Source organism: Ammodytes marinus (assembly GCF_949987685.1).
Source record: "Ammodytes marinus genome assembly, chromosome: 8".
Lineage (NCBI taxonomy): Eukaryota > Metazoa > Chordata > Actinopteri > Uranoscopiformes > Ammodytidae > Ammodytes > Ammodytes marinus.
In genome coordinates this window covers 10,554,938-10,566,286 of record NC_137212.1, presented here as the reverse complement: position 1 = coordinate 10,566,286, position 11,349 = coordinate 10,554,938, and the positions used below count along the sequence as shown (strand labels likewise).

The window sequence follows — 11,349 nt, the reverse complement described above, 5'->3', positions numbered from 1 at the left end:
CTGCTGCTATTAGCTATAAAGACCGGCATCACAAGAGCACGCATTCATAACGCACAACACACACGCAAACACACCCGATAAAGGTAGCATTATGAATGTGTGGGGTGGATAAAATGTGCTCTTTTTTTAGCGACAGCCATGTGGACCACGCAGGGCCAGTGAGGCTGCAGAATATGGGGCACAAGGTCTGAGATGATTCTCGGCTGTGGTTCAGGGTGATTAACGAGCACCATTAAGGAATTCACCTCCAAAAACCTGTTTTGATGATCAACTCCTCACCTCACTGTGCTTGTGGTTTCAAAACTACAAATGTTATTGCAGCATAAACTTAATAATAGGTCAGCTCTACTGCCACACATTTCACTTCTCACTTAAATTTGCCTGGCAGTTTCAACTTGTTGCTAACAACATTAGCTGTTTACACCTGTCATCTTTACTTACACTGGTCAGGGATAACAAACATAAACAGCTAACCGTGCTAGCGACAAATGATACTTGTGTATTTAGCCATTATTCAAAAATCTTTACTGAAATATGCTGCAGTATGCTACAGGAAAACAGTACACAGCTTTCGTCTGTAACAAGTGTGGTAAGCTGATTGGCATAGTTTGAGAAGAGTGTGTGTGTGTGTGTGTGTGTGTGTGTGTGTGTGTGTGTGTGTGTGTGTGTGTGTGTGTGTGTGTGTGTGTGTGTGTGTGTGTGTGTGTGTGTGTGTGTGTGTGTGTGTGTGTGTGTGTGTGTGTGTGTGTGTGTGTGTGTGTGTGAAAGAGTAAACAAAGCAACACATGGAGGTTAGATGAACTAAGTTTCAGACAAAGTGAATATACAAAGAGGTTTCCTTTTTTTCTGTTGGATTCCATTGTAGCCCTCATGAACTGAAGCAATATCTAAAGCTTTACAAGCCTACGCATGATGGGCATTTACTAAAAAGACTGATTTTTTGTGGCGTGTTCCTTTAAGCAATGGAGTTTGTATTAATAACACTGCAAAAAGACACAGATATAATTTTTGCATCAGAAAGTTGTGTAAATCACTGAAATTATTTTGTGGGCAGGTTGTTAAGTGACACCCAGTGTGTGTGTGTGTGTGTGTGTGTGTGTGTGTGTGTGTGTAAATTGAAGCAGTAAAGAAAGGATTGCTTGAGATGACTGCTAATAGTTCACAGATGAAAGAGAGACTGAGCGGAAATTCAAAGGTAGCCAAGCAACAGGGGAATGCATACATGCACATTTGCTCTTCCTCTCCCTTCCGCCTCTCCTTTGGCTTTTCAACCCTGCTACACACACACACACACACACACACACACACACACACACACACACACACACACACACACACACACACACACACACACACACACACACACACACACACACACACCAGGCGCATACAAGGCTCCATCATCATTAACCCGAGCAGAGGAACACAATGTTAAGCTCCTCTCCGCGGTCTCGTCCACTGGGTCAGGGCTAAAATAGAAACTGGCCGCAGACTCAGACGAAGGCACTGTGAGGGGGAGTGGAGGGTGGAGAGGAGAGAGAGAGAGAGAGAGAGAGAGAGAGAGAGAGAGAGAGAGAGAGAGAGGGGAAGAGGGGTAGGTAGGAGGAAAGCTGAGTTAACCAAGAAGAATCCTTCGATGATGTTAGTGTGTGTGTGAACGGGGCGTGGCGGAGCTGAGTACTTGCCCCCAGACTGGCTGCAGTAGTTGTTGGTATTTTAATGGGTCTCTGTCTCTATAAAGCTGCCTTTGATCATGCACTCTGGCTGCATGTGGATGTTGGCTACGCAGGAAACAGACACCTGGTCACACTCTAAAAGCCTGTCTGTCTGTCTGGCTGGCTGGCTGGCTGGCTGTCTGTCGCTACACAGCCGGCTACAGTGCCTTGCAGTCTATAAGTATCAGGAGAGTTTTGTTTTGGCTCTGCCCTCCTTTCTGTTGGAACTTATACTTGAATCTCATATGACTTTGAGGTTAACTGACACTCACACACACACACACACACACACACACACACACACACACACACACACACACACACACACACACACACACACACACACACACACACTGGTGATGTAAGATGCCCCTCACTTCTCGTTATCAGTGTGATCCAACACACCGGTGGCGTCTTGGCCCTTCAGCGCGTCGTATATTGCTGTCCTGTTCCACAGACACAGTGTGTATCAGCTCTTTAGAGGAGCAGCAGTTTAATCATATATCTTGGCCATGTTGCTACAGGTGTTTAAGGACACAAAGCTGCCTGTGTGTTTTCGCAGTTGTACAAACATTGTCATGCTACTTCCGCCGTACACTGTCTTTGCACGGTACACTCCAAATGTGGTTGGGATTTATTTGAAAAGCCTGTGAACATGAAAGTAGACTTGTTGTTCAGTGTTATGGGTTGTGGAAAGTTTCAAGAGTCTGCTAATAGATTTTCCTATTGTACAGAAAGGAATGGCGACCGATGGCTGCCCGGTACGAAAGAAAAAGTACCTCACGACTTTTGATGAAACCACATAAGCATACGATTTTTGAGATTTTTTTTACACTTTCTTATATACGGTACTGTTGCATCCAAAATTAAATTAAAAAATATATATACATATTGGGTAAAAAATTCAAGAACAAGTGTGGCTGATCTTTTCATGATCTTTTCAGCAATTGTTTCAACTGAAACAATGAGCCTACTGGTGTTCATAGCCAAATAAAACTGTCAGAATTCTTCTGGAATGCATTTCCTGTATATATTACACTGCCTACTACTTTTGGACTGCACTGACAGTGGGACAGACATGCGTGTCTCGACCCTGGCTGGTCACCTCGACACTCTGTCACCACTTCGCCCTGGGGAGGGGGGAGACATGTTTGGTAGGAGGAGGATTATTCTGAGCTACTTTAGAATGATTGTTGCCGTTTAATGTGTACCCCAAATGGAGCTCATAAAGTTGCCACTCTACAAAGCCTGGCCCCCTCTGGGACATCTGATATTACAGTGTGTGTGTGTGTGTGTGTGTGTGTGTGTGTGTGTGTGTGTGTGTGTGTGTGTGTGTGTGTGTGTGTGTGTGTACTTGTGTGTGAGTGTGTGTGTGTGAGAGAGAGCAGGTGGGGGGTATGTATGTTTACATACAGCACATTCAACTCCTGTTTGTGTGCGCCTCCATGTTTGCTGCTGTGTGTTTATGTGCTCTGGTGCACGCGCGGGGCCATAATCAGCTCCAGATGATTTTGAGTGTCTGCCAGCTTCCCAGAATAGCAGCACTGGTTTCCTTGCAGCCCTCCGACTGGCCTTGGCAAATATTTTAGCAACTGCATGTTTACCTTCACACTCCTGCACTCTCAGTCACTCAGTGCGTTCCTCATTCCCTGCCCCCCTCTCCCTCCAAAATAATCTACTTTTTCATGGTTTACCCCCACTGGTCAGACGCCTGATAAATAAACTCCTGTGCGGCTCAAAGATTGGACGGACTCAGCAGCAGCATGCTGGTTTGCACGTGGACGCCTGGGAGTTACATTGATACATTTATTATCGTCTTTCACAAAGCGAGCGGCTGCATCGTCTGCAGTGTTTATCCCTGATATGTTCAGCACATGAAAACTCTGAGAGCTCCAGACAGCTGGGCATTCCTCTCCATGATCGATGAGATGTTTGTTCTCATAGGAGTTCTGCTGAAGCATGACTTGGCCTCTTGACAAGCATTCAAAATCTAAAAGCCAACCGAGAGATAGAGTCTTATTATACTACTCACATGCACTTTGGAGGGGGTGTTGATAAAGCCGTGTCAGGGTAATTCCTCACCTTGGAAACGCTAATCTGTTTTCACAATGTGTCTCAAAGTGATAAGTCCTCGGCTGCTCTCCCGTCTTTGGGGACTAGCTGCTAAAGATGGAAGTCGGAGCTAGATGAGATATGTTTGTCCGTGCCCTCTCTGGTGCAGACTGCAGAGCACGCGTTAATCTTTTTTGCACAGTGTTTGATGAAAGCTAACAAGCAGGATAACTTATCTTATGTTCTCTTGTGTCCTCCCTTCACAGTGCCGTCCATCCAAAGGCAGGAGGCGGGGCTACTGCTGGTGTGTGGACAAATACGGGCAGCCTCTGCCTGGCTTCAACGGCAGGGAACGGGGTGAGACGCAGTGCTACAATCTGGAGAGCAAATGATGGAGGGACGACGGACGAGTGGATGGAGAGGGGGAGACAGAGAGTTAGGGGAGGAGGGAGAAAGAAAGAAGGAAAGAGAGCCTACTTTGCTCTTGCATGTAGTTTTACATAAACATTTAAAGGGGCTCAGGACCTTATGATTTCAGGTCCCGTTTCTGCCGGGTAGGGGAAGGGGTAGGGGTGGAGCACAGCCTCAGTGACCGGCCATGCCTCCTGTCTATCACAGCTATCTTTCCCGTGCTTAGGGAACCCCTATCCTTTCTTTAAAAAAACAAAAACAAAAATGTTTTAGCTGAAAGCTGAGAGAGAAGGAGAAGAAAGAGAGAATCCTACCATCTGCACTATTCTTTTAGAGAGAGATGAAGGAGGGACTTTTCCACTCACTTTAAAGAGGACTTGTTTGTGACTGTGACCTTGAAAAAAAGAAAAAAAAGAACCTACCAACACCGTTTTCTATTGTGTGTGTGTGTGTGTGTGTGTGTGTGTCTGTCTGTCTGTGAGTGTGTAACCGCAAGTATGTGTGTGTGTGTGTGTCTTAATGTGTGAGCACCTGCATAACATATGTGTGCACAGCTGCATGTCTGTGCAAGAAGGCGTGTGAGTGTGCGCTTTCCCCCGTGTAAGTGTGTAAATACTGTTTTTTCACTATAAATTGAGTTTAGATGTGTCACACTGCCCCTGCTCCATTACACAATGCAGAAAACACATGCTCTCTGGCTCAGGGTCCATTTTGAATTGAACGATTTATGAGATTTGCACGCTTTGACTTCTTATCCAGCACGTTGGCTACCAATGGTCCTCCTTTGGCTTATCCCTCGTCCTGCTATTGGGAAGGGAAGGGAGGAAAACCACGCAGTAACAGTGCCTTATTAAACAGACCTCCATGCCTCACGTTCACCCTCTGTTGTTCTCAATTAAAGGATTACTTCACTTAAATACTCTCCCTTCGACGGGCTGCTTGAAATGTGGCTCTGTAGCTTACACCTTTCGTGTAGGAGGAACAACTGTAGTTAGCTTGGATTCACAACAGCTACAATAGATGTGAAGGGTCACTCTTTTCACACATCCATAGAAACTTCTGTAACAGATCCTCCAGCATAATCCACCTCTTCACTGTTGATCCGCGCACACTGATAGCATCGCACAAGGTTTCCCGGCAGACACTCTGGGCCAAGTACAAGTTGTGTATTTAACCAAGTTCTGGAAAAACTCTCAGTGTTTGGAACATACTGAAGTTACAGATCAACAGCAGAGAAGTGAATCAAGATGCAAGATGTGCCAAAATATTAGCCTGCTTCCAAACCTCTGAATTGCAGCCGCACATCAGATTAAATAGTGAAGCAAATACGAAATTGAGTCTGACTATCAGGCTAAAACAACAACAACAGAGCTCTCATTGTTGTTTGCACAGTTCACTGTTTATGTTTTTTTCCATCTGCACCGGTAAGCATGTGGAGTACTTTTTTATCCACAGTAGCTGTTGTGAACTAAAACTAACAGCAGATGCTGTTCTCGGTGAAAGAGGAAGTTACAAACTTTTTGAGGCATTTTTCAAGGTGTCAGAGAGTGGAGTATGTAATGTGCTAAAGAGTGTTATTCTGAGGTGCTCACACGCCGCCCTGTAGTGATAAGTCTAGTTAGTTAGATCAGTCTGTTTCCCACCACCCACTGTTCCCTACTGCTCTCATCCTCACTGTCTAAAACGTTGTCCTTGTCTGTGTGTCTGATCCCCGTCTCCAACCCACTAACCCTAGCTGTTATTCCCTTGCTCCAGCCCCCTGTCCAACCTCCGGTCCTCTTCCTGTCAGTGGTGCAACCTGGTGTAGGCTTGTTTGAACGGGGCGAGCGCCTGGTGTGACCGGCCCCACCCCGCCACAGGTGCCAGCTGCCCCTATGCTTCAAGCACAAGCACTTAAAGCACTTTAGCTGCGCCGCTACTCGTCAATGCATGCAGTTAAAGACAATTGGACCTATCTGCATCTGCATACCTTTCCTTGGAGGTAATGTCTGATGAAACAGTGTGATACTGTAAGAAAACAATAATAATCCAGTGAGGAGAGAAAAATAAGAAAGAGAGAGGAAAAAACAAAAAAAAACAAAGCTACACCAGGACTTCTGACAGCAAACTTAGCGAAACACCCCTCAGAACATTTTCCATTCAATGCAACTATTTTTCTTTTGTTGTTGTTGTTGTTGTTTTTGTTTCTTTGAAAAAAAAATGCTTGTATGAACGTATGCCAACAAATCTCCACAAGGTGGACACAGCACCAAATATGCATTCACACAAGTGGTAGGGGGTCTGAGGGAGGAGGCGGGGTCCTCCCCGAGGAGCTTCCTGCCCCACGCTCTCCCACATCCTGTGTAAAGACTTGAAAAGTGGAGAGAGTGCCGACAAAGAATGCCTGCCCAGTAGCTTGGTAGCATGGAGTCGGCTGTACACTTCCTTTAGTAGACAGCAACAACTTACAACCAGCCTGTTGGTGCTATATCCCATCTATTCAAAGACTTGATGTAAAGGGAGGAACATACATGAAACTATGTTTAAGCTATTCCATCCCTGATTTTGTAAGTGTGTCTTTTTATATATATTATAATTATTATTTCCTGGCCAGCTATGTGTCTGACTAGACATCATGTACAGTACTTAAAAATGAAAATTATTTATCTAAGAAAGAATTATAAGCTGATCCAAACTAGGTTTTCTTATGAACAATTCAGTGACTCGCCGATTGCACAGCAAAGTCTCTATGATTCAGTGTATTTTGGGGAATATAATCACTAATGAATGTTTTATTTTTTAATTAACCTTTTCCTTCTGTTGCTCAGCAGTGTCAATCTGTGTCAGTCAGTCACTCAGGTCTCTGGTCATCTTGGTTCACTGCTCCTTAAGGCCAGTGAACCTTTCGGTAAAGGCACTTCTCTCCATGCACACCCAGCCATCCCGCTTCAGTCTGCTATAGTGCAGAGCCAGGGTCACACATCTGTTATGTCACTTTTATCATTATGTTTTTCCCCTGCTGGTCATCATGTTAAGAATCTCTCTGTTCACGGGTAAATGTATTTTGTTTTTTCGTTTCAAGTTTATCCTTCAAAGAGTTTTTTGATTCAAGCTTTTCATGATACTAAACTAGAAATCACACAGCTATTATTTTTTTCTGAAGAAGGAAAATATTTCGATTCAATATATAATTTGTATTTAATGTCTTTTTTTTAAATAAAAAATGAACACATTTTAAAGTACTGTCACTGGTGTTTGTTTTTGTCCCTTTCAATCACTCTTGGTGAGTTTTTTTTCACACACATTTTCTCTGTTGAAGTCCTTGAATGCAATCAGGCTCTCCTCTGTCTTGGAATTTGTCAATAAGGAGAAAGCAAAGGTTCAATTTGTAAAGAATAAAAATAAATCTGGTGGTGCCAGGCAGGCTGGCAGTGGGCACGAGAGGTTGAGGCAAATTCCTGTGCCCGACCAAGGCAAATAGAGAGCGGGTCAAAAGGCAGCGCAGAGAGAACTGTCTAAAGTTAGACAAGGACCTCCACTTTAGATCACCGTGATAACACAGCACACAAACACACCCAATATAGAATGTGTGGTCCAGGAGTGAATCTACACACATACACTTTCATAATCAGGTCCTGATGAAGGTGTTATAATTCTAGTGTTTTGCGACCTATAGATGTCAGTGCACAAAATAAACCGGTCTGAGGTGAAAGAGAGGCCAGAGGCGCATAGCTGAGGTTAATGTTTTTATTAAATATATCAACTTTTTTTCATACATTACATCTCAATTACAAAAGTGTACACCAGTGAGCAGTTAGTCACTTTGGAATAGACTCACATCAACAATAATTCTCCAACAGCAGCATGTGGATAGAACAGAGCCGCCCCACGTCACGGTTCACCGTGGGACTCGCTCTCTGTGGTCATGTGTTCTTGGTCAAGAGAGAACAGCAACATATAACGTAAATAGCAAGTCTTTTTTTTCTGAGAAAGACAACTGACTGCAGACACATAAATATTGGAGGTAGGTTAATGTAGAAATACCCGTCTGAGAGGCGGCGCAGGAAGTCACCGCCTGTCATGCTATCTGTAACCTCATGGAACCATGGGAAATTATTTCTGAGAGTGTTTAAGGATTCCCGACATAGAGATTTGCATTCACTGACAAGAGCTGATCATGTGTCACATCAGAAAGAATAGATAATATTAAAAAAAAAATTACATAACAATAGCAACAATGTGGAAATGAATCATGAAAACAACATTTAGAAGTACTTCTAAATGACATTTGGTCACTCAGTGCTTTTGTTCTTGCTTGGTTTGTCACAAAACCAAACCTCCAGACAACTCCTTAAGGGTAGAGCGAGCTCAACTCAGCAGTGGAGTTACTCAGGGCCAAGATACATATATACACTTTATACAGCCATAAAAATAATAATATAATAATAACAATAAGGCAAAAAAATAATATAAATACTCAATATAATTACAAATAAAAAATAAAAATGAAATAAAAAATGGAAATAAATAAGGCTGAAGAGCAGAAGTAAATGCATCAATATTAAAATCTCCTTTTCAGAAAAACAAAAATAGATATTCTTCTCTTTGGGACGGGTTTTTGAATAGGATGTTGGGAGGGAGGAGGGAAGGGTTTCAGCGTGGTTGGGACTCACAGTCCCACAATGACAGTGTACCTGAATTAAACACCACCATGGACAAGATCAATAAATAAACAGCTATCAAAAAAGGAAAACAAAAATCAGTGGCTTGCTTCTTCTTTTTCTTGGGAGATCTATACATCAGTGGTTGATCTCTCTAAGGGCATTCGGCGTCTGCAGGCAGGTCAGTCGAACCTAAAAGCTTTTTGCCGTTCCAGGAGTTCACGCACCAGCATCGACCCCTCTGTCCATCTAGGGAGGATTCACACTGCGGAGGAAAAAAAACACAAATCAGGTCACTCAACTGCCATCATTTTCATCCCATGTGTCATACACACATGTACGGTCGTGCAGCACTAACTGGGCAACATCTCATTCAGCCACACTCAAATCTGTGGTTGACATAATCTTGGCTACGTTATTTCTCACACAACTTGGTGAGACAATTTTCACGCTCGGTGGATGTCATGAATCCCCAAAGAGAGCCAATAAACACACACACACACACACACACACACACACACACACACACACACACACACACACACACACACACACACACACACACACACACACACACACACACACACACACACACACACACACACACAAAGAGCAGTAAGGACACCAACCTGCTTAGGTTTATAAAGCCCATGTTTGTCACAGTTGGGGAGGTAGAATCTGGTTAATTTGTCTCCTAATTTCTGTTGTGATTTGGCAATCTTGTCCAAGGCTCTCTGCAGCTCCACGTGACAGGGCCCCTGCACAGAATAAACGTGAGAGAGGAGGGTTAAAATGAGCTCTGTGCCTCCACTGTACCAACACACAGGATTAATAATCAACACTGCTTAATTATCAGTAAGAACATGAGCTGACATCAAACTGCATGCAAAACTTGTAACAGGCATCCCCCATTCTCTCGTGAATATCCATCAGCTCTTCAAACAGCACACGAGCTCCCCCTTGTGGTGCACTACGCCTCTCCCCCAAACCTTCCCCAAAACTTTTAGCAACATATTGCACATAAGAGGCTTTCACAGAATACACACAATGACACTGACACATCGTTTGGCTCTTACCTGTTCGACCAGTTTCTTGCGGATGGCGTTGAGTTTGGCTTTCATGCTCTCCTGAGCGTCGGCGGCAACCCGCGGGTCGTAGGGCTTACTGTGGCCGGGGAGGTAGTGGCTGGAGCTGGGGTCCGAGACGATGGTGGCTGTGTTCTCCATCTCTGGCTCTGGCTCTCCCTGATCTGAAGGAAATGGAACGAACGTTATAGGGGACTGACTGAATGTAACTGTAAATGGCTTAAGAAAAGCCTATCAATTGTTTATTTTTTATTATTTTTTTGGGGGGGAGGGGGGGAGTAATAATGCTCATTTACCGGATGTGGTAGGCTAAAACACAGATGTCTAAACATGGATGTAATAAAGGCCTACCGTGTGTCTGGGGCTCGGGGGTCAGCGCGGCCTGAGTGCTCCCCGTGCACACGGCTTGTCCCCGGGTGAGGGAGTGCAGCGGCCGGGAGTCGCCGGGTCTCGGGGTGCACCTCAGTCCGGAGCCGCACGGAGCCGTGTAGATCCCGCACAGCTCCCCAGCCGTCAGGGCGCAGGCGAGGCAGCATCCACAGCCGGGCTCCCGCAACACCTCGGCGCATCCGGGCGCCACCGCTGGACACTGGCTCAGCTTCTCCGGAGTGCACGGGGCGCATCGGATCGGCTCTGGCCCCAATACCGGGGACCCCAGCGTCCCTGAGGCCAGCAAGGAGCACACAGCTGCCACCACGATTTGCTGCAAATATAATCCACCCATGGCCAACATAGTGAGCTGGGTATCAAATATAGACTATAAAAATGTAGAGCAAAGGCAGAGATAATAATCAAGAGTTGTAAGCAGGATTCCCACGATTCTTGCTCGGTTGTGCCTTTCGTTTGATTTTGGGAAAATGTCTAACTGTGCGTTGCGCACAGCCGTATTTATAGCCGGGTCCTCTGTGAGTGTTTGACGCATCGGCGTTATGAATGATTTCTGAAAAGAAGGTGTGATGATACGGTGGGCTCTGATTGGCCCGCCTATGTCCGGTCAGGAAAGCTCATTTGAATACAACAATCGCGTCAATATTTATTCTGGAACAGGCAGTGCTTGCACGTATGGCAAACGAGTGACGACACCAGTGTTTGATGTTGCAATCAAGGACCCCCCGCCCCCAATTTTCTCACCCGGGTGCTACACTAGACTACTTTACCCCACATTGCCAGCTTTCAGTAACAACAAAGAGGCGGGGACTTTACTGTTAGTTTGTTTTCATAACTTTAAAGAGAATAAGTTCACCCAGTGTTACGCGGGAGCTGATTTAATCGATTTCAGAGGAGACACAGTTCCTTATTTTCTGCTCTGGCTCATATGAGGCCCCCCTTTAGGAACAACGTTGTCTATTCATGGGGTTTTTCCATTTATTGTCCTCTCCGAACTTGTTACACAACTTTGGGGGGAAATTCATAAGCTAATGAGCGCAAATTACGCACGCCCACGCT

The 11,349-nt window shown here is 44.9% G+C and overlaps 2 protein-coding genes across 2 annotated transcripts in view; one reads left to right on the top strand and one right to left on the bottom strand.

The window, feature by feature from the left end:
- igfbp3 (insulin-like growth factor binding protein 3) overlaps positions 1 to 4,169 on the top strand; it is a 14,428-nt gene extending 10,259 nt beyond the window's left edge. The window contains exon 4 of the mRNA XM_080033082.1: positions 4,034 to 4,169. Within this exon, the coding sequence (XP_079889208.1) occupies positions 4,034 to 4,159 (126 nt within the window). The 3' untranslated portion in view covers positions 4,160 to 4,169. The remainder of the gene's footprint in view (positions 1 to 4,033) is intronic.
- Positions 4,170 to 7,899: 3,730 nt separating this feature from the next.
- Positions 7,900 to 10,787, bottom strand: igfbp1a (insulin-like growth factor binding protein 1a). The gene is made up of 4 exons (XM_080033084.1): positions 10,255 to 10,787; positions 9,895 to 10,067; positions 9,448 to 9,576; positions 7,900 to 9,083 (listed from the first exon to the last, which is right to left on the bottom strand). The coding sequence occupies exons 1-4, from the start codon at positions 10,634 to 10,636 to the stop codon at positions 8,973 to 8,975; spliced, it is 795 nt and encodes a 264-aa protein (XP_079889210.1). The 5' UTR covers positions 10,637 to 10,787; the 3' UTR covers positions 7,900 to 8,972.
- Positions 10,788 to 11,349: the final 562 nt, after the last annotated feature.

Coding starts and splice junctions, on each gene's coding strand:
- igfbp1a (XM_080033084.1), bottom strand. CDS start 10,636: ATGTTGGCCATGGGTGGATTATATTTGCAGCAAATCGTGGTGGCAGCT. Junction 10,068..10,254: donor CCCCGAGCCCCAGACACACG/GTAGGCCTTTAT, acceptor CATTTCCTTCAG/ATCAGGGAGAGCCAGAGCCA. Junction 9,577..9,894: donor GCAAGAAACTGGTCGAACAG/GTAAGAGCCAAA, acceptor TATTCTGTGCAG/GGGCCCTGTCACGTGGAGCT.